Here is a 24,057-nt window from a genome sequence, read left to right as displayed (position 1 = left end):
TGTTCCTGTCGCTTAATTTAAAAAAATGTGCATGTTCATATCTGTTGAGTTCTAAAATAGATATGCCACCCCACTATATCAATGGTGGGGGAGAAATGTCCATGAATAGGTATTGCCGCTTTTCCTTTGTCGTCCTAGGAGAAAGAAAACCTGGAGACTGGCCAGGGAGGACGATCCGGAGACCGGGAGCAGAGACCCAAGGGGCCCGGGGTACCGCCCAATATTCCCATCAGGACCGGCGAGGAGAACCGATCGATCAGTACCGGATGGAGGAAAAGATGCTGAACTGTGCCATTTGCAGAATTGGAAGAAGATTATGCGGACATACCAGTGTGTGTGTCATCACCTTCTGTGCACCCGACGCCCCATCGACTCAAATTCAAAGTGCAGTCGCGTGGGGGGGCTTTGTTGGGTGTCCTGACCCACGTTTGAGCTATCATGCTGCAACATTTGGTGCTGTGGGCTTAGAAAATCCAAGATGGCCAAGAAGCCCACATGTACGCCAGAATAGGAAAACTGTGCAGTACTGGCATGGAAAACATCATGATGGCCAGAACTTCCCAGAAAATGCACAGGGAAATGCATGAAGAATAGGCTGCCACCCATTTTTGCCTAGGTTGTGAGCACAGGAGGCCACTGCCTAAAACCACCATTGGGCTACCCACACAGTAGCCTGAAACCATTGGGAATGGCAATGCTGATTGCCAAAAGCAACCTAGAACTGTGGGGAATTCATTTTCTTAAATCCCAAAAATGGTTGCATTACCAGTACTCACCACTATCAGAAAGCCGGCGTTTTAAAACCACCAGACTTTTGTGTAAAACTGAACAAATGAAACAAAACCAGACCAAGGAAAGACTTGCTAAGAGGTGGATACAATGTAAAACTATACTTTAAAATGACTTGAAGGAAGTAATTATTTAATGTGTATGTAAAAATCGTAATAGACTTAAACTGGGGGACAAAAAGTGACATTTAGCTGAAACCTGGCTTAATGAAACTGAATTCTGCCTGACATCTACCCCCACAGGAGTTAAAACCTGCTCAGCCACTCTTCCCCTTGCCAAAAGGAGTTGTCACCTCTCTGATTAGATTAGGGGTGGAGCAGCTACAGGGAGTTGAACAAAGGCCTGTCCTGGGCCCAGGCAGATGGTTTATTGGGGGTCTCGTAAATGGCTTCCTTTTGAACAAAGCCCTTCCTTGACTCAGGCAGATGGTTTATTGGGGGGGCCGTAAAATAGCTTCCTCTTGGCAGAAGCTGGGAGGGGCAGGGTCTCTGAGCTTGGCAGAAACTGGATAAACTGGTTTCTACACCATGTGACCTGAAAAGACACACCCCTGTTGGCCAGAATATGATTTTAAGAAAGATGTATAACTCATGGTGCGGACTTGTCAAAATTAGCTAAATGATATCAAAATTCTTGTGATTTTTCTGCCCACATTTTAAGAGGTTTTAAGACCCGGTGGTATGATCTGGGGGGTTGCTAGCGGAATATAGGGTTTCACTCCAAATGTCTGCATGTTAAAAATCGGACACTTCATCAATTAATGTCCACACTCCTTGCGCACATGTGTGTAAATTTGGGTAAATGTCCGATTTTGCAAAACCAGTTAAAAAGTGCAAAATGTTGCCATTTCTGAATGCAAGCCCCCAGGAAGAGCAGAGTTTGAACAGAGGATACCTCATGTGATATGTGATGGGTGCATGTAATTTTAAAAAACTGTGTATCTGTGCAATATGTATTTGAATCAAATATAGATTTGTGGGCAAACTGACCAGGGGAGGATCCTCTGACCCATAAAACCTACAGCATCACTCTGACTCACATTTCCTTCCCCCAATCATGGGAGAGGGGAGAATTGGGCCAATGACAAGTAGAGAGGGGCAGGCTTAGCTAGGCCCAGGCACACACCCATTTTCAAAACACATAAAAAGAGACTGCTGGGACAGGTAGAGACATTCAAATCCAGTTGCTGCAACGCGCTCTGCCGGACCACACAACATCCAGAAGATAACAGACCCAACACTTAGACTTTAAAACTCCAAAGAACTTGATTCAGAACTCAAAGCAAGGGCCTAACCCACAAACTGAGAACTCTTCTCAGCAGGCCTCAGCATCCAGCATCCAGCAAACCTAACAGCGGTAGCAGCATCCAGGAGCCCTGCAGATCAGCGCTGTGTCCAGAGAAAGCTGTGCAGAAAGATCCAGGAGCTGTGCACAGACCCTGTACCCAGATATCCAGGAACCGGGTGAGGAGCAGTGTCAGACCAGACCAGCAGAGCAGAGACCAGACGCTGTGCGCAGAGACCGTCCGGGGCAAAACCAGAACCAAAGCCATCTTGACCCGATCCGTGAGACCTAGACCTTCCAAATACATTTTGAGTACAGCTAGGACGGTGTGAAACCAAATCTTAGTTTCCAGTGATATAATTCAATCTATTTAATCTAAGTAGAACTGCTTCCTAACTGTCACTTGTCAATTCTGCAGCCGCATAGCTGTCACCTGTCATTTTTAAAAGCTGTCACCTGTCAATTTGAGTTACTTTAAATTCGAAAAATGACCTTTACAAAATCGTTCATATCTTTGGAACCGTTTGGGCTAGAAACTTCCTCTGAAAGCTTAGAATCTTAGCTTTTCAACGAACCTAGAACCGACTTGCTACTCCTTATACTTTTGCCGTAATCGCGATTCACGCATTCGCAAATTTTGCCGCGATTTGCGATTTGGTTACAAATCTAGCCACGTGTGAAAACAGCAGCTTCCTTGCTTTCCTTTGCCAAAAATTCGTTTAACCTGCTAGTTACTCCTAGAGCATTGTTAAAGGGAGCCTGAGCTCATCCCAAGTATCTTTCACTCACCCTTAACCTCCTAAAGGGAATTAAAACCATTTTCAGCATATTCCTCACTTCATTGCCAGCACATATAAAAGCATTTTGGGCCTGTGTTTCAACTTCTATCCGTAGTCTAAGCTTGCTGGGGTGAACTGAATTACATTTGATTGCATGTCTGAGAACTGTGGGCTACTCTTCATTTCCTTACATTGCATAAGGGGGGGAGTGGATTGCCAGAGAAAAGTGATCACATTGTTTTGTTGAAATCATATTGAGTATTTTCTGTAATGCATTTTCATTCAACATTGCATCCATCTGAACTTATATAAAGCATTCTCTACCACCTTATTGTTCCTATTCACAAGTGTGCTACCTCATCCTTATACTACTCTTGGGTAACCAAATCAGTTTACTAGTAGGACATTATTCACTGTTGATCACTGCTCATGTTTTAAGTGTGATATTAATTATTCATTGATCATAAAAGTGTGGTCTATATATTTTGTTTAATTTTTCTCAAATAAACCTTTTAAACTTGCAAAACAGAACTACTTCTTGGCTCAGTGGGGTCAGGGGGGTTCTAAGAGAGGGGTGTTATATAGGGGTGGTCGTCCAGATTTCATGAACTGGACATAAAGATATATCAATAAGGGTTTCCATTCCGTACCCCAGACTAGGCATTGACTTAGCTGTAGTGCTGAATTGAATCCTCTTACAAAGCAGTAACATCTTTAATCTCGGAATGAATGAGCTGACCTTGATCCCAAATGGTCCAATTGAGGCTAGAAACTTGCAAATATTGCCTGTGACATCTAATGTTTCTCTTCCATCGTAACAGACAACCAAGCACATCGCTCCAAACGAAGGTGCGAATTGTACGAAGCAATTGACTTTTGGAATCTTTTCTGGCACAGCTAAAACTTTAACTGCAACTAAAACAGTTAAAGCACTGTCTAAGCCAAAAACAATGACTTCAGCTTCAAGCAAGAATGGTAAAAAGGTCAGAGAAAAGAACTCGGGCACTGTCAAGAAATTTGTCAGAAATGTATCCACACCACAAAAACTAGGCCTGTTCGAACCCAAACAGGAGGAAAAAAACAACTCCAAAAGGAGCTGAAAACGTAGACACACCTGAAGTCCAAAATAGTAGAGACATTCTGACCGTATCTCAAAAACAAAATCCTAACAAGCGGGCTTGTTTAGAATCAGAAGATCAAATAAACGATACACAGGATAAATCATTGGAACTATGTGAATGTTCTACTTATTCCACCGACTCAGAAGACTCAAAGAACTCGGAAGAATCCCTAAGAATCCAACGAAAAATGGTCAATAAACATGATTCAAATCTGAGTCTAGGACTAATATGGCTAATCCAACCAAAGTTTTGTTTTCTAACAAGAAGAATGTCGGTGTCCTGGAAGTCGGACATAGCAGTGACGCCATCTCACTAAACAAGGCTGTTGCTTCAATCTCTCAAGCTTCAGGCATAAAGCTGACCAAAAAATCCTCAATAAATTTCAATCCAAAAATGACATTTTCCCAATTGAAAAATCAAAAGGCGATACAACCAAGAGTATCCCAAAGGCGATCAGAAGAACAAAATCGCTCGGCCTGGAGGATCCGGGTAGAAAACTTGTTTTCCAATGATAATGAAGTGAATTTAAATAGAAGAAATCTGATGAGGTTACTACACAACATACCTTCACTACGTACAATCACTTCAGATGATATATTAATTGTGAAATACATATCGGAGGACTCAGCTGACAAGGTGTTTCTACATATAAGATCAATAGCTGTGAAAAAAACACTGTTAGCCGCCAAAGAGATCTTAACATATGGCTTTGATATTCAGCTCGAGAAATGCCAGCACAAATTACAAGAAGATCCATCTGCACAGGACAATGAAGAAATCTCACCCTCTGAATTGCGTCATCAGTTATTGAGACAACAATTCAATGTAAAATCGCCACGGTCATCTACTGAATTTCGACGCAGAGATAAAAATTCAAATGCCAACAGTTCTGGTCACAATAGCGACACCCACCCATAACTAAAGACATACTATGAAGAAGAACTTTGTGGGATCATATCATGGAACACTAGAGGATTTCATCATCTTTTCCGAGACTTCCCGCTGTCCCTAATGAACAACTTTGCCATCTGCTTGCGGGAAACACCAATTAAAGATGGCTATACTGTTTTGCTAAACATGGCAGGAAAAAATCTCTGAGGTCGTCCCTTCTCTGGTCTTATTACCATGGTGAACAATTCCTATGGGTGGACAGTTGAGCAAATCTTCAATCCTAATATTTTAATCCAGGGGACACTCTTGTATCTTCCAACTCCAAACATGGATCGAACGAAACATCTACTTCTGATAAATATTTATTAGAAACCTTCAATGATCTCGACAACTGGTTTCATAAGAGTAGTGACCTCAATAATTGGCCCATGCTTGACATCCTATTCAGACCTGGTAATAATAATCTGCGGTGATCTGAACCTTTCCTTGTTCGAGGTTCAACAAATATGTTCCTCTAATACCATCACTCGCACAGCAAGAGGAGATTTATGGAGACAGGCCTTGCAAATAAGAAACTGTGAGATGTTAAATGGCTCAGTTAAAGGCGACATGGCAAAGAGGCCTAAGCAAGAAAACGTTAGATCACATCTGGATGTCCTTATCTTGTTGGATAAAAATCGACAACTTGAAAATTTATAAGACATCCAGTAGTGATCATCACTTATTGGAATTAACCTGATCGCTACAATGGGCAGTGAACTCGAAGATGTACACTTGGCCAGTGGAATTGAATCAACAGGGTAATAAACTAAGAATCAATGAAAGTCACATAAGCCTATTGAGACAAAATCTAAATGAAAATCTAAACTCAACATTCTCTAGAATGAATTACGCCCTTTTCTGACTCAGTACTGCACTGAAAAATACCCTACAAAGATCCAGCCACAGGCAAAAAAATACATCTTTATTGCTCAAGTCAGCCTTGAGAAAAATAAAATGAATATGAAGATTAGACACATAAAAAGGACAAGTGGCGATTCTGACCTCTTTCTCGCGATAACGAAATGCAAACAGAAATATCGTAATTGGCGCAAATCTTTTAAGATCATAAGAGACCAAGAACGCGGAGAATCCATTCTGTCTCTGATTACCCAAAATAACTCCAAAGAAATATGGAAAATGCTAAATGGAACTGCAAATCAAGAAGTAAGAATGACAAATGGGAACTCTACGTTAGCTTGGGAAAAGCACTTTAAAAGTGTTTTCAATAGAGGCCATGATTGTTCAATTCCTCTGTCTCAGCTCGACATGGAGCCTTGGAACGTGTGTGAATCCTATGAAAACAATGTACAAATGATTCAACAATTAAAAAATTCCCATGCTGCAGGTCCTGATGGATTGACTAACATGATGTTAAAAGAAAAAAAAGAAGCATGGGCAGAATTTATTGTTGAGTTATTTTCTTTCATAGCCACATCAAAGGAAATTCCAGTCTCTTGGAAGACAGCAGTCATTATTCCAATATTCAAAAAAGGCAACAGAGAAGATCCAGCAAATTATTGTCCCATTGCTTTAATGGACATAATAGGTAAGATCTTCGCCACATGCCTACAATTTAGGATTACTGCTTGGACCACTAACATCGACCTGATTGACTGCTGGCAAACCGGCTCCACCAAAGAATTTGGCACAGAAGTAAATCTGTTAATCGTCAATCTTCTAAAACTTGAAGCAATGAAGTCTCACAAAAACTGTTTATGGCTTTCATTGATATGAGACAAGCCTTTGATACTATCAATCGCTCTAAACTTTGGAAAAAGTTATCAGCATGGTCTTGTCCGTTATCGTTACTTCACCCGTTAATGGCCCTACACAATGAAACCTCAATCAGAATCAGAATTGATAGGAGTGGGCATCTTACTAACGAAGTACGAACAACAAATGGTGGAAAACAAGGCTGCCCCTTGGCAGCTCTATTGTTTAAATTATATATTTCTGACATCTCTGAAGACCTGAATAATGTGCGATGTTTTCCACCGAAAGTGAATGGCCAACAAATTAGTTGGGCTCTGTATGCTGACGACATTGTGCTGTTTGATCAAACAGAGATTGGCCTACAACGCCTGTTGACCAAACTAGTCTCCTATCTAACAACCAATGATCTTGTCGTCAATGCCAGCAAATCAAAAATCATAGCCTTTGGATCTAAACAACAGTCCATCAGTAAACCCTTAAAATGGATTGCTGCTGGCAAATCAATTGAATCAGTCTCAGTCATTCGATATCTGGGAGTGCAGATCAACAAATCCATCAGGGAATGGGATTGGACAAAAAGACTTGAAACATCTCATGGCAATATTCACCATGCAAGGTCAAAGGATGCACTCTGAATATGGCAAATTCACACTCTCCCCAATAAGATCCTTCTATGTGCAGAAGGTCATTCCAGCACTAACCCATGGAGCGGAGGCTGGTCTGAACATAGACTATAAATTCTGGTCATTATTAGAGGGCCTTTTTTGGAGAAGGGTGCTGAATCTGCCTCCAGGTACTTCCACCATAGCTATTAGACATGATATAGGTGTAGAGCCCCTGTATGGAATCATACGATGGAAATCCATCGCTATGCTATGAAAAATCTGCCTACATAAGGTTGCCCCACCCTATAAAATATTTAAATCAACAGTTGATCACCCACACTCTGGGATTCTGCTGGCGTGGGTCAACAAAATCCTGAAGATCATTGAAGTGGCCGATATATCCTGGTATTTGGTAATGGACATACCGCAACTTGCTAAAAAGAAGCTTCGAAAGGGGAACTGGATAAAGAACAATGAGATCCGTGATTCCATGCCAACCTTTCTTTTCACAGGCGTAACATGTAACAGTTTGGACAAATTACCAAAATATCTGGAAAGATTCCCCTCAAGGTATCATCAAAACAAGTTTTTAAGAATTTGCTTGAATGCTTACAACACAAAATAAATGATGGGGATGAAACACCATAAAGACTCAATGGATAATCTGTGCAGATTCTGTACAAAATCAACAGAATCGTTAAAACATCTAATCACAGAGTGTGCTGAACTATCATCCCGCTGATCGTCCTTCCTAGGCAGATTATTTTCTCCCGGGATATACATTGAGGACTGGTGGTTTAATCTACTATCTGGAAATAGGCCTCCATTAATTTGTGCAGTAACAGATTACCTGGAAAAGATCTTAGACAATGATCTAACTTTAACTGAATGAATTAAGTTAAGGAACCAAAGAATTGACTGCATTTTACATGTAATTAAAGTTTTGTAATAAAACTAAATGTTACAATAAAAGAAATATATATAAATTTGCATATCAGTCTTTGTCCCACCCACAAGGGCAGTCCAGTACTGAAATGCTAGGCAATTCTCCTCTGAACAAGAGTACCAACAGCAACCCCAGCCACGTGTTTCGACATAGTCGGGCCTCATCAGTGAGGTGAAGCTGTGCCTCTCTAAGCACAGTGAGCATGGGGTCCACGTCTGGATTACCCTGGGTAACTTAGGGTGACACCCTAGGGAGCCCCTCTACCAAGAACAAAAACGTCTGAATAACATGTTCTATGAGAAGGTGCCCACTCGGGAGGGTCTGCAACCACGTTTTATCTAAAACATGGTTGTAGACCCTCACGAGTAGGAACCTTCCCATAGAACAGGTTATTTGATTGTGTTTGTTCTCGGTAGAGGAGCTCCCAGACCTTTCTGTACTTATTTTGAACTGTCATATTTTGCTGTTTGGGTTGCTCCTGGATAACATTCACACCACTCTTGAGAGTATAGTCTTTCCTCTGCCCACATTACCACAAAAGTGCAGGAGGTATATCTCTTAACTGTGCCTGTTTTACTTTTATGATAGGGATCACTCTTGTTTTGACGAAGTGTGAAGACTGAGTAGGTGAATTAGCCACTACTCATTACTGTACTCCTGTAGGGCATAAGTCATGTATTCACATTAGCATACATTAAGGCCCATTTCTCTTGGCAAGGCTAAACAACAGGCAGTCAAACCTACGTTCATGCTGTCTCTTACCAGTACATTTTAATAATGGACATGCAAATTGGAAGATTAATGCAAATAGATTGTACTAAAGAGTAGAATGACTTAAATCGCATTCATAGGCTTAACAGGTTTAGGATTTCAGAACCTGTACCTTCACCTTTACCTATACCTACTTCCCACCACAAGGCTATTATTTACAATACATAACATACTTACTCAAGATTAAAATTCTAGAATAATCAGTGCATAAATTGCCATGAATCTAACTTCAAGAGTGTATTTTAGGGCTTCTGTTTTCATTCCTCCCCGTATGGTTTAGGTAGTTTAGTAAAAAAAGAAAAGTATCCCGTGACTCCTTTAGGTCCACCACCCGCAGCAACTTCGAGCATCTCTCGCCACTATTAGAGAATATTAATGAAACCTGTGCCCATCAAACAGCTCCAACACATTTCTTATGCAATAGTCTCTGCAGACCACATAGTGCCGAATCCTTGGATTTGCTTTTCTTGACAAAAGCCTGATGATGCAAGTATCAGACAGATTGCCTCCTCTTGGCTTTTTACCTATCAACTGCCTTCAAAATCTTCACCCTCATCACCCTGTTCCGCATTCTAAAATATCAAATTAACTGTGTCCAAACAAAATAAGATATCTTGCAAGTAGCTCTGACAACATGACAGATACATGGAGCTCCTGCTAATAGACATCAAAATCACAAACTGCTCCCAATGTTTTCCAGCCCTAGAGGTTTGCCAACATGTAAGATCCATGTGAGTTCATGTTGATTCCTAACTCTTTGTTTCTCCACACTTTGAATCAATCAAATGTCCAGCAAGATTTTTTGGCACACAGGACATAGGTTTTAACTAAAGCACCCAGAACATACTTTTTAACTAAAGCACCCATTTCCTAGTAAATCGCTTTAGGCTAGCCAATGAGGTGCTTGCTCTATCCGTGCTCAGAAACAGCTGCTTTCTGTTCATGTGTATATCTAAATGTGACCTTTATGGCCTGTGTTCATAAGACATGGAGCAGTCAGACGAGAATCCATCCTGAGGGAAATATCTCAGAAATGCTAGACCCACTGATCGGGCTAATGTTCAGCTCTCAAATATAATGAAATGATATGTTCAAAGCCATCCAAAAAATGTAACTAACATTCCTAGCCGACACAATGAGCTCACTGAGAAAAGAATGCAGACAATTAGCATCACCTGAGGGCTCTTTGTAATGCACACAATATCCAAACGAACACACTCTGCAGGGTTTTCTTCACAGAACAGCCCAATTTCTCTGCCACTCCTTTAATTAAAACTCAGCTGACCAACTGGCAGTCTATCACATCATGTGAGAGAATTGTGACACAGTTACGTGCGTGGTGGTCATGACAGGGGACAGTCACATACATGGCACTGGATATAGGGTTTCCTTTTATTGAACTTGCATAAATCCAACACTCCCTTGTACCCCAGAATAAACAAGTCCCTGACACAATATAACCAATGGAACAAGCAAGTGTCCTCTTTAAGGGAAACAAAGAGTGCAGTCTCACAAAGCTGGCTCCAACGGCACACTTGGATCACTGCACAGAGGTGCAGAGAACACTCTAAAGGCTAACATGAGGATGTAAGAGACATAAGCTAGCCACAGGCATCTGGGAGGTAATTCAATCATTGCCAAGTCCCATCTCAGAACTAAAAGCCATCATTATGACTGTTACCCACTTCAAGGAGGAAGGAAGTGACTGTTTGAAGGAGTTGGTTGGTGAGAGTAAGGAGGAATGTTTGAGGAATAAGAAGCAATTTGGAGGATGTTGGCAATATTGAGAAGGAGTTTGGGAAACATAAGGTGGGGATGCTAGGAAATATTGAAAAGGATTCTGAGGAAGATAAGTAGGAGGACAAAGGAAAGACTAAGAAGGAGTCCAGGGAAGACCAGAGTAGGATGTAGGAAAGTCTGAGAAGGGGATTGGGCAGAGAGTCCTTGGAGAGAGTGAGAAGACATTTAAAGCATGTCACATGGAGATGATTGGAGAGAGTGTGCTAGCATTTAAGGGACACCAGAAGGAGTTTGTTGGAGAAGGTAAGAAGCAGTTTGGGAAGCATCAAGAGGTACTGTTAGAAGACTTTGCAGAACATGAGCAGAATAAAACAGAATGCCTGCATAGGATGGTTTGAGCATGCCCATCTCACTATAGGTAGTTATTATAGGTAGTAGGAGGATGTGATCATGGTGTGGTGGTAAAGAGGGAGGGTATGACAGGTGTTATTCGGTGACGAGGGCAGGAGAAATCTATATATTTAAACAGGCAGGCAATAGTGTCCTCTTCACAGCACCAGTAACAATAGGAGGGGGTAACCCCGGCTGGCCACAGCTCAAATACAACCAGAAGTCTCTCCTCTCCCTTAAACATCTAGAAGAGACCCAACGCTAACACACAAATATATTCCAGGAGAATGGCTCGAAAACACCTGTTGCCTGTACTGAAGGAGCTTCGAAAAAAGGGTGCAGGAACACCATAAGCCTGAAGTGAATAATAAAGATGAGAGACTCATTGGCACCACCAGAAGATGGTCCATGTCCAAGGACAGAGAGACATTGGGCTGCATTACAGGTTAGCCGGTCCGGATTTAACGGTGCCGGTAAAATCGTACCAGCACCATTTCCGGCCGGCTAACTACGAGTTCTGCATGCAGGTGGTGTTACTCCTGCCAGGTCTGACCTGGCAAGAGTAACGCCACCCATCTGCAGACAGAAATGGAAACACCAGCACCGTTAATTACGGTGCCAGTGTTACCATGGTCCCCATCCCCATGAAATCCTATGGGACTCCATGGGAATGGGGAGTAAAGTTATTCCGCCTATGGAATTACCGGACCACTGGGGCAAATGCAGATACTGTTTTTGGCACCCATTTCAGCAGCATTGCGGCCAGATTATGGGTGCCAGAGTGACAGTGTAAATCCCCACTCACACACCTTTGGTCTGGCAAATCTGTTGATCCCTGCCACCTAGGTGACAGACTCCATTTCTAAAACATTCACATTTTTGCAAAAACATGAAAAACACGTCAACATCTGCACATCACTTACTTCTATATTCTGTGATTGAGTACCACTCTCAACACCACTCAGTTGGCATTACACACTACTATTTATAAAACAATAACATCATACTCATACGTCCCGTCCCCTTTGCTCCATCCGTGTGGGCGTTCCCCAACATGAAGACGGTACCAGAACCTTTGACAGCGAAAAATGAGCTACCCCTTTAAATTTAGCATAGCGTGCTGTGGCACAGCCCCGTTGTTGGGAACGCCCCTGAGGCCCCTCCCTTCCAGTGCCTCACCTCAGTCCCTTTTTCCACACAGACGGTGTTGGACCTGTCAACTAGGGGCTGTAACATTTTTAACTTGCTGCGTGCTCCCCGTTCTTTGTTTTTTCAAATTTCTTCACCTCCATTCGGTGTCTTACCTCCCCCGGCACATGTCAGCTGCAGGAGGCTTCAGGAAATGCATGTCCTGCGACAGGTCATTCCCGGTCTTGGACCCCCATGTGTTCTGCTTTGAGTGCCTGGGGCCCGACCACCACTCTCTTGGTCAACAATCCTTGAGAGTCATCTTTCCCGCTGGAGAGAGATCTTCCATTCATCACCACCTGGTCATCAAAAGGATTTCATCGCCAGGACCTTGCATCACGACAAGGTAGGTTCTTTGTTCTCTCAGCCCCCAAACACAGAGACTTCTTTCTGGGGTCTCCCTCTGGAAAGGGTTAATTTGACCCTTGTACTGGCGGCAAACCCAAGACCGTTGAGGCTACGAGCTCCCAAGCCGAGAGGGACCAAGGGTCTCTTCCAGGCGATCCTTGGACAAACCCAAGGCCATCATGGCTACCAGCTCCCAAGTCGAGGGACACATGGGCTCTTCCAGTTGGTCCACCATTTGGTGCTCCAGCTTTTCCTCATCTTCTGCACCTGGGTGCAAAGGGCTCTCAAGCTCTGGTTCCTGGCAGCAACCTGAGGCACGATCACATACGACTACCAGCTCCCCAGCTTACAGCCATACCGGAGCCAGGCTCTTTTTCAAACTCCTGTCCTCCTCTCTTTCCTCCTCCTCTGTCATCCCTGATTGCCTGTCTGCAATGCAGTCTTGGTGTACCTCCAATGACCTCTGTCTCAACACCAGCAAGACTGAGATTCTTCCTATCGGGACACCTGCTTCCTGTTTCCCCCCTGCACTCTGGCCACCCTCTATGGATACTCCTCCCTCCCCTTTCTCTGAGGCCGGAAACCTTGTGGTCATAATTGGCTCGTCTCTCTCTCTCATTCCTTGCATCCTGGGCTTTGCCTACAAGGCCCACTTTCAGCTTCATCTCCTGAGAAGTATTCTCCCTTTCTTCACTTTCCCCCAGAAGCTCAATGTCCCTAGAGCTCTGGTCTTCTTCAGGGTGGACTGCTGCAACAGCCTCTTCCTTAACCTGCCCTCTTCTTCCCTCAGTCCTCTCTAACTAATCCAGAACAGGGCCGCAAGTCTTATCTTTCGCCTCAAGCCCAGGTGCAATATCTCTTCAGCTCTGAAATCTCTCAATTGGGTCCCAGTTGCTGCAGGGATAAAATTCAAAACCCTATGCATAATCCATTAGGCCGACTGTGACCTGGGGCCATGCTATCTGCAACTCACTTTTACTAAATACTCTCCTTCTAGATCCCTACCATCCTCTGGCTCTAGCTCTCTGCTGGTGAAACGCTTTTCCAAGCAGAGAGCTGGTGGAATATCTCTTGTCTCAGCTGGCTCACTCCAGTGGAACAGTCTCCCTCTCTCTCTCCATCTCCTCAAGTTCTGCAAGCTCGTCAAGATCTTCCTCTTCTATTCCTCCTTCCATCTCTCCCTCCTGTGCTAACTATCCCCACAGTAACTGAGATTGGTGGCCAGGCCCTATAAGAGTCCACATTGGGTTCTGGCCTTCCGTCCAATCACCTCCAGCATCCCCTCTGCACTTGCCTGGGACCTCACTTCACTGTCAGGTGTTGTCCCAGGTCTGCACTTTCCGATCGGTGACCGACCTCCCTCTCACCCGGGATGTCACCACCGTTCACACTTACCTGTTGCTTCCGTAACAGGCCCCCTGGCACTTCCCCACTGGGGGACCCACCAGAATTTACCCCCGTCTCCCTCTCCCCTTCTCTCTCTGTGCCCTTGCATGTTCCAAATGTCACAAGCCCTACTAGGACTGTTGTTGTTTTTTTGTTTATTTATTGCCATTACTTTGTTTTTGCTGTTTGATCATTTGTTCCCTTGCTCCCTTCCCTTTTGCCTTGTGGCGCTTCCAAACACGGTTTAGTTGTCTAAGCGCCTTATAAATGACCAATAAAATAAATAAATCTCTGAGGTTCTGATGCAAAGAGATCTGACTACCAGCCCGCTGGCTGAGGGCCCTAGGCCTACGTAACCATCTCTGAGGTTGGTACAAACAGTCCTCGGCTATGTCGCACCCCTCACGGAGTGCGGGATGTTTCTATCCTCCCTCCCATGGTGTGATGCTAGGCCCCAAAATGGTAGACAGGCACATAGGGGAGCCTGCACAACCGGTAGCCATCATGGATCCTGACTCTAGGCCTCAGGCAGCCCTATCACCCTCCAAGTGATATGATATGATTTTGTATTTAGAACGTGCCTTTACACAAGTGCTTCTAGGCGCCACAAGACAGTAGAGGGGAGACATACAATCTTACTAGGCCTTGTGACATTCAGATCGCTCAAGTGCAACGAGAAGTGCAGCGGAGAGGGTACGAGGGGAAGTGCCGTCAGGGCAGCAGGTCTCTGAGTAAGTTTGAGCGATGGCAGAGGTGCAGTCCCAGACCGGAAGAGCTGGCTAGGCCAGAAGGCAGTGCAGGGTGACTGGTGGGGTGGTACCCTGTGGGACTCTGAGGGCAACCATGCCACCAGTCAGGACGAGCAGACAGGTAGATTAGCAGGGGAGAAGGAAGATGAGAAGAGGCACCTATCTGTTTGGAGAAGCGTCTGGCATGCAAAGAGTTTGACAGTGAGCTTCTGGGGGAAGCTGAAAAAGGGTAGGATACCTCTGAGGAGGTGCAGCTGGAAGTGGGCCTTCTTGGCAAGGTCAGTGATGTGTGGAGAGAAGGAGAGAGTGGAATTAAAGATGACGCCAAGGTTTTTTGTCTCACAGGAGGGTGAGGTGAAGGGGCCCAAGGAGAGCGGCCAGAGGGAGAGAGGAAAAGCGAGAGCAGGGTTCCCAATTAGGATAACCTCTATCTTACTAGCATTAAGGCAGAGGTAGTTAGAGGCTCACCATACCTGAATAGCAGATAGGCAGTCACAAATGTGCGAGGATGGAGAGGAGGCTGAGGGAAGCCTGAAAGAGAGCTGTGTGTCATCCGCATAATACTGAAAGTCACAGGAGAAAGTAGGGATCAGGTGGGCCAGGGGGGACAGATACACATTGAAGAGCCAGGGTGAGAGGATAGAGCCCTGGTGGTGGAGAGAAGGGGCCCAAGTTGGACCTGGGAGTATCGGTCCATGAGGAAGGAGGTCAGCCATGCCAGAGCCTGACCAGTGATGCCAAGGTTCACACTGAGACGGGTCAGGTTGGCATGATTGACCATGTCAAAGGCACAGTAGAGGTCAAGGATGATGAGAATAGAGTACGAGTTGGAATCAAGGTTGGAGAGCCGATCTTCACTTCACTTCAGGAGAGCAGTTTCCGTGCCTCTGACCAATCTGATGCTAGACTGATGGTTGTGGAGATAACCAGCAGATTCAGTGTGGAGGTATAGCTGAGAGATGGGCAGTTTCTAAGGAGTTTGCCCAGGAAAGGATGATAGAGATTGGGGGGTAGTTGGCTGGGCAGGAAGGATCGGCAGAAGGTTTTTTCAGGAGGGATTGAACAAGGGAGTGCTTGAGAAGAGAAGGGAAAAATCAAGTGGCAAAGTAATGAATTCAGAAATTGGTCAAAACCTTGAGCGAGGGAGACAGTGTTGTCCTTAATGGTTCTGGAGGAGCAGGGGAGCACCTGTTTGGATGAAACATTCATAGACCGGACTTGTCTAGACACATCGTCAGGTGTTATAGGAGAGAGAGAGGAGAGAAAGAGAGGAGCAGGAAGGGTGGATGGCGGGGACCTGAGAGAGGTAGTGGGAGAAAGATGAGGAGAGGAGGATAGCGTTGACAGGTTGTCCTGAGTTTTACTGGTGAAATGAGAAGCCAGGGCTATACCAACGGTATGGGAAGTAACAGGGGAGGTATAAATCAAAGTGGCCAGCTCCTTGCAGATTTTAAAAAGGTTGGCCATGCTGAGTGGGCCACACAGGTGAGGTCACATTACTCTTCCTTCAGGGAGCAGTGTTGGGCCTCATGGTTCCAGCAGGTGCTCTCCGCAGGGTTACAATTATGAGCCGGTTCAGATACCCATCCCAAGCTCCACTGCGGTTCGATCAGGAGAGAAGGCCCAGCATAGCAGAGGGCCGTGCTCCCTCCTGGGACCCGGCGACCTGTGAATATCACTTTCTGGGGCGCTTTCTCCTCCTCATGCGCTCTCCTCAGATGTCAGGGCTCCTCAAGTGCTGCATCAAGGAACTATTCGTGCATGTCGTGCCTCCAAGGCCCCCTTCTCTGGACCCTCCTCCGGTCCATCGGGGGTTCTGGTACCGCAGCCTGTTTCCTCTCCAGACCAGGCCCCGCCGGTGCCTCCAAGCCTTCCACCCCCAGTGACACCAACGCCTCCTCCACTGCTGTCACCTGTTGATGCTCTGCTGCCTTCAGTAGCAGACCGGTGTGGGGACCCCCTACAACCCCTGAGCTGCTGAATCTGGACTACCCTCGTTTGGCAAAGGGGGTGGGGCGATGACGAGGATACAGCATGAAGAAAAGCCTTCGGCTTCGGTGAAAGCATTTCATGACTGCTGCAAGGCCTTGCCGATTCTCTGGGGGTCCCCCATCTGGAGGAGACCCTCAGGAGACCGGGGTATTGGTGGAAGTCTTGGCCCTGCGTGCCATGTGCGGCTTGGGCATCCCCCTTCCAAAAGATGGTTTTTCTGTGGTTAAAAAAGTCTGGGAGAAGCCCCGGGCCAATGCCCAAGTGAACAAGAAATTGGAGAGCTGGTTTCAGCAATTGGATGGAGAACCAGTCCTCCTGGTGTTCCACCCTCAACCACACTCCTTAGTGGTGGTGGTGGTGTTTTTGTATTCAAATCCTGCCTCTTTGTCTTCCACAGCCGGGGCCACCTCCATGTGTTTGTACAAGGAGGACAAGGCCCTCGAGTGTTTCGGAAAGAGATGTTGCCTCAATGCCGGCTGCACCTATGACAGGCTAATGCTGATTCCCTCCTAGCCGTGGCAAACCAGAAGCTGTGACGAGAGATTGGGGCGTTCCTGCCTGACCTTCCCTGGAGAGTCAGGCCTCCTTCAAAGCGGGGCTGGATGAGGAACGCACGGTTGCACTTGATATCATGGAGTCCTGGGTCTCACACATCGGCACGGCCAGCAAAGGCATCTGCCTGGGTGTCGAGATGAAGCAAACAGCCTGAATGCATGTCACAAAATTCTACTTTGATGTGCAGGAGAGGATTCTAGACCTTCTGTTTGAAGTCACAGACCTATTTCACTTATCCACTGATCACAAGCAGGCAAAAAAGAAGACGTCTATGCAGAGTGCTAAGTCCTTGACCATCCTAACAAAACCAGGGCAAAAGTCCTTTCCTCAGACCAAGGGCAGGTCCAAGTTTAAACCCTTTTCCTTCACCAGTTTCAAAGGGTTCAGGGATCATGGTACGAGCTGGGGGTTAACATGGATGGCTATTCGATCAAGGGCGCTTGGCCCAAACAGAGGCTCTCCTGCATATTAATATGCTGTAACTCTAGGCGGTAGTTCTAGGTCTCAGGGCCTTTCTACTGGTCATCAGGGGTGAGGCGGTTCTGGTCAGGACCGACAATTCCACAACAATTTTCTACTTGAACAAGCAGGGAGACACCCGCTCTCCCCTCCTTTGCATGGAAGTGGTGTCAATCTGGGAGATGGTCCTGTCAGAGGGTATATGGATCTCTGCTGTCCGTCACCTGGGGGATAGCATTGCGGAAGCGGACCAGCTCAGCCGCTTGGGGCTCAACACCTACGAATGGGAGTTACATATCAACTGTTTGTTGCCCCTCTTCCAGAAATGGGGGTTTCCGGATCTGTACCTATTTCCATCTCTTTTAAATTCCAAGTCCCCCCTCTTCACTTCATGGGCAGGGCAGACTCAGGGATATCTGGGGGACACGTTTCAACTCTGCTGGCATAGCCTCAGGTGCTATGCGCATCTGCCTCCTCCATTGCTCCAGCGGACCCTCTGCAGGTTTCAGGCCGCATGAGCTGCAGCCTCATCCCAATTTCCCCACACTGGCCATCAAGGGCATGATTCTCTGGTCTGCTGCTGTTGAGCTCCCAGGGGCCTGTCCATCTTCCGATATCCAGCAAGGGCTTCCCCACACAGCAGGGCAGGGAAGTGGAACACCTGGACCCAGCCAGGCTGGGACCCTTCGCTTGGCCCCTGATCCACCGAGACTGCACCCCTCCCAGTTTTTGGACAGAAAAGTCAGTACAAGAGTAAGTGGACCAGGTTCTGCCACTGGGCTCATGACAAGGGTCTTGTCCCCCTCACCTGCTCCCTGGCCAACCCGGTGGTTAAGGCCCACCTCAATGGCTTGTCCAGCTGTTTCCTCTGATGCATGGGCTTCACCCCATCTGGGACCTCATCTTGGTGCTGGCAGCCTTGCAGCATAATCCATTTGAGCCAATGGCATGGGTGGACATCGGACTGGTGACTCTCAAGGTGGTCCTGCTGGTGGCGCTCACTTCTGTGCACAGAGTCAGTGAGCTACAAGCACTGTCATTGTGCAAGCCCTTTACCACTTTGCACAATGACAAGGTCATCTTGCGCACTCATCCAAACTTCTTGCCCAAGGTGGTCTCCCCATTCCACTTGGACCACAAATCTGCCTGCCGTTGTTCTTTTTGAACCCGCAGTTGGAGGCTGAAAGGGCTTTGCATTCCCTAGATTTGAGGAGAGTGCTCAAGTTCTACCTCTCCCGGACACGATCTTCCCAGAAATTTGAGGTGCTGTTCATCACCTTCAGGGGCTCGGATCTGAGCACCCAAGCTTGCAAGGACTCTATAGCCCGTTGGATTGTCCAGGCCATTTTGGAGGCTTACATGGCCATGGGTAAAACTGTTCCAGTGGGGATTCATACGCACGCGGTCAGGGCAAGGCTACGGTGTCGCCTTTCAGAATCATGCTTCCTGGGAAGCTACATGGGCCACCCTGTTTGCATTCTGTAAGCACTAATACCTGGACACCAGCTCCAGGTGGGATGCAGAGCTCGGTGAGGCGGTTCTCAAGAAACTTTTTGCTTCTTCTTACGCACAAGGCAAGTTGTTGCAGCTCCACCCATTTGTCTTGTTCGGTGGAATCACCCACAAGGATGGAACAAATGTCTTTAGCTATCATTATATAGATGGAAATGGTTTTATGGATGGAAACAATCTGCAACCACCATTTTGTTTTATTACAACATTTATTGTAATACTAAGATTATTTTGCAAATATGTTTTATACCGTTAGACAGCTAAAGCCTTCTGCTATGTTTTGCTATAGGCTTTCACTATTTAAAGAAATATTGCCCAGATTGTATTCTGAAAAACAATGTTAAATCATTACACAATTTTGGTTTAACTAATTAATCTGCGGGTATTTAGAAAAAAATATTTGTCTGGGCAACAAATGCCATCCCTAATGCTCTGTTTGGAAAGTATACATCTTTTTACTACTCCACTTCCACGTACATGGGTGACATAGCATATATTTACAGAAATGTATCTAAGACTGACTTGACAATAAACGCCATTGGTTAGTTTCATTCAAGAACACTTAAATACTATCCATCAAAATTGATATCTCCCTCAAAGCAGTAATAAGTATCCATGTCGTCACACCATTCCATATGAACGAAAGGTGCCACTGAAGCCATTGGACTGGTCATCTCATGAAGGGCTCTTACATTATGTCCCCTTCAACCAAATCCCACCGAATCAGAAACCAATGTCAATTAGTCCTTTAGAAAGCTCCAGAATAAGTATACAAACTTGGCAACAACAGTGTGAGACCTACATTTCTTGAAAAGTTTTAAGCATATGGTGAGCTGATATCTGAATCTTGAGATACATGTAGTTGCTTATAAGTACCTCACCTGTAATATACCTTTGAATCATAAGAAATGTCCCTCTTGATGGCTTTACAAAATTGTACCCTATGCATAAACGTGTTACAGAGAAGAAAGTGTTGCCAATGACATGGCAATCTAACCTGCTTCTTATTTTCCCTCACTACAAAGCCTGATGTTAATTTAGTGTTTCAGGGCTTTTTTTAAAAAAGATAACAGTTTTCCCAGTTTTGCATGTTAAGAGAAGCCATTTCCTGAATGCAACATGAATTGTGATCTGCATATCACGTCCCACACAAGGGCATATATTCTTGGAAGACGTTAGTCTACAACTTTTAAAGATGTTATGAAATGTACTTGCACTTACTTGTGTTATTTGCATATTGTGTTTCAGCTCAACTGAGAAAAATGCTTCCACATCAAGCACTGCCACTCGGAGCTTCACGAGAAAACCTGCTGGTGAAAAGAAGAAACGCCAACACCTATCAAACAATCCTCGTGTAAAATCAATTGTGCTTGGGGAGCAGTCAAATATTCTCTCTGAACAGCCCAACTTATCTCCTCTACATAACATGAGTGATGAAGAAAATATTGTTGCCATAAATATCCAGTCAGGTAACAACAGTTCCTTAAACATAGTTACATATATTAAATAATAATGGTTGAGGTAGGCGTCATGGGCATTTATTCCATCTATATTTTTTTTTTAAAAAAAATCTTATTACTTGAGTTTAATCACAAGAAAATGATTTTTACAAGGTTAAGAAGGACCGAAAGGAGACACCCAGACTCGTCCTCTTACAGTGTGTATTTCTGCGTTTGTTAGTCCACTGGATAAATGTCTCTAAAGTCTAGACTACTGTTTACATCGGTTATTGAGCTGGTAAATTTCCCGTCATCTCATTTGTGGATTGAATTGTCATTTTTAGCGCCAGATATGATATGGTATGATATGATATGGCATTTGTAACGCTCCTATACACAAGTGTTTCAAGGCGCGACGAGGTAGGGAGGGGGGAACAAGGGGAGACAGACAACGATCCTACTAGGCCAGGTGTCATTCAGATCGCGCAAGTGCATGGGTAGGGGGGACGGGAAAAGTGCGAGGGGGAAAGGGAGAGGGGAAAGTGCAGTACAGGGTTAGTAACGAACAAGATAAATAATAAGGGCCAGCTGGTGGCAAGTGCAAGATAAGTGCAGACAAGTGCTGGGAAGGGGGGCTGTAGGGATACGGAGACAGTCCCGCCAGGAAGGCAGTGCAGGGGAGAGTGGCTGGGCCAAGGACCGAGAATGATGAGTGGCCCAGTTGCTGATTCAGTACAGTTTCAGTGATTTAGCAGGGGAGAGGGGGAGAGAAAGCAGAAGCAAAGAGGAAGGTTTTGAGGTGCTTCCGGAACCGGAGATGGTTCTCCTCAAGTTTCAGGGAGGCAGGAAGGCTGTTCCAGAGGGAGGCCCCTGCTGCGGAGAGAGATCTCCCCCCAACTCGTTGCTTGGAGAAGCGGCTGACCCTGAGGGAGTTATAGGCGGATGAGCGAAGTGCTCGAGAAGGAAGATATTTAGGAAGGGAGAGTTGAAGGTATTTTGGCCCCAGGCCCCAGAAGGCCTTGTGGACAATGCAGAGGGTTTTGAACTTAATCCTCGCAGCCACAGGGAGCCAGTGTAGCGATTTCAGTCCTGGAGAGATACGGTCCCTGGGCTTGAGGCCAAGGACAAGTCTTGCAGTCCTGTTCTGGATGAGTTGCAGAGGGCGGAGAGTAGAGGCAGGAAGATTTAGATAGAGGCTGTTACAGTAGTCCAGCTTCGAGAGAACCAGGGATCTGGAGACAGTGAGCTTCTGGGGGAAAGAGAGGAAAGGAAGGATACCTCTGAGGAGGTGCAGCTGGTAGTGTGACTTCTTAGAAACGTCAGAAATGTGAGGAGAGAAGGAGAGTGTGGAGTCAAAGATGACCCCGAGGTTTTTTGCCTTGCAGGTAGGAGCAGGAAGAGGGCCAAGAGAGGCCGGACAGATAGCTGCAGGGAAGGAGGGAGTGGGTGTGCCGATGAGTAGAATCTCGGTCTTACTGGCATTAAGGCAGAGATCGTTGGCGGCACACCATTTCTGGATAGAAGAAAGACAGTCAGAGATGAGGGAAGGAGAAGAGGAGGCCGAGGGTAGCCTGAAAATGAGCTGGGTATCATCCACATAGCACTGAAAGTTGGGGCAGAGAGCAGCGATGCTGTGGGCGAGAAGTGCCAGATACTGGTTGAACAGCCAGGGAGAGAGGTTAGAACCCTGGGGGACACCACAGGTCGAGAAAAAGATGTCAGACAGGAAAGACCCCAGTTGGACCTGGGAAGGTCGATTTGAGAGGAAAGAGGTCAGCCAAGCCAGAGCCTGACCAGTGATACCCAGGTTATCACGGAGACGGTTGAGCAGGATGGTATGGTTGACAGTATCAAAGGCAGAAGAGAGATCAAGCAAAATGAGAACACATGGAATGTTAGAGTCAAGGTTCGAGAGATCTATAAGTTTCACAGCAGCTATGGTCCATCTTCTGGTTTCCCCAGATATCAATCTATTCCAGAGCAAATCCAGGTCTACCGTTCCAGAATCGGTGAGTAACGATGCCAAATAGTAGCAGAGATTCTGGGTTGTCTCTGGACACATCAGCACCAGGTGTTTGAGTGTTTCTGGGCAGTCTTGTTTTTTGCACAGACGGCATCCGGTTTCTGCTGATGATGATATGATTGATATAATTTCAAGCGCTAGGAGCAAGTTGAGTCTGGCTTTCATGAATAACGTCCACAGCACTTTATTAGGAAATTTGATGCTATCATTTTGCGGTTCTTTGACTTTGTTACAAGACGGGGGTGGTGTGTCAGAAGTTTGTTTGCACTTGCTTTCTCGATGGTTGCAAATCAGTCTTTCAGTTCCATCTTTTTTTTCACTCTTTGTGGATTATATCTCAAATCCTCCTCCGAACATGCCACCTCGTTCAATATTTCTTTTTGGCGTGCTACCCATGTGTATATGCCCTTACATTTTTCGCTCCTCAGTTCTTCCGCGATGATGTTGTAGATGGGTAGTGAGTTTGCTACTAGAATTTTTCGATATAGTAGCATTGCACTTTGTTCCACTAAGCCTGCTAGGGAGACTAGCCCCAGTTCCCGTCTGATTGCTGCCATTTGTGTTGATTTTGGAAGTCCCAAAATAGCCTTCCAGATGTACCCCTCGAGTTTGATCCAGATGGTTTGAGGCATGTTGACAGATGCGTCCATCCCATAGATTAGTGACGGCACAACTTTTGTTCTGTAAAATTGGATAGCATGAAGGAGTGAAAATTTGCTATATTTGTTATTGACTAGCTTAGTCTGGGATGTCAGCTGCTTAGTTTTCTCCCACAGCGTGTCTTTAATTGAAGTTTCATTATATCAAGAAATAACTGTGACTTTTTGACCCTATAGAGGGCGTATTGAGGAAACAAAAACATTTTTTGGTTCAATAAAAATCAGATAACTTTTTGAAAGAAATTGGCGCAGAGTCACAGAGTTATTTCTTGATATAATGCAATTTCACGGTATAGGCTTTATACCGACAACTCTGAGGAATTGCGACATCATGAGTAAAGTATAATATTTGAAATTCTGAATTAAGAAGTCTAATATCAAAAAGGAATACTAAGGAGTCGCCCACAAGACCAGCTGTAAACAGTAAAAGCCAAACACGTATTTCATACATTGCATTGAAGTTTCTTTAGCCGAGCCATCGAATGTCACTCCCAAGTATTTGAAGTTTCTTACTACTTCAACTTTAGTTTTGTCCAAATACCAGTTTTGGTTTTTTGTGCTTTTTTGCCCGGTTTATCCAGTACAAGGATTTTCGTTTTTGTTTTGTTGATTTCCAGATTATTATCTTCAATGTATATGGCCAGATTGTCCAGTTTTCTTTGTAGCCCCATTTGAG

At 45.3% G+C, this 24,057-nt stretch overlaps 1 protein-coding gene across 1 annotated transcript in view; it reads left to right on the top strand.

Annotated features, from left to right (window-relative positions):
- The window catches only part of KNDC1 (kinase non-catalytic C-lobe domain containing 1), an 895,433-nt gene that overhangs the window by 471,631 nt on the left and 399,745 nt on the right, over window positions 1-24,057 (top strand). Inside the window, exon 16 of the mRNA XM_069611402.1 lies at window positions 20,509-20,729. Coding sequence (XP_069467503.1) covers window positions 20,509-20,729 — 221 coding nt within the window. The remainder of the gene's footprint in view (window positions 1-20,508; window positions 20,730-24,057) is intronic.

The sequence above is a fragment of the Ambystoma mexicanum genome, chromosome 8 (assembly GCF_040938575.1).
Source record: "Ambystoma mexicanum isolate Mex_15411 chromosome 8, UKY_AmexF1_1, whole genome shotgun sequence".
In the NCBI taxonomy this organism is placed as follows: Eukaryota; Metazoa; Chordata; class Amphibia; order Caudata; family Ambystomatidae; genus Ambystoma; species Ambystoma mexicanum.
Note: the sequence above shows the minus strand (reverse complement) of the source record. Positions and strands in the feature narration are given on the sequence as shown.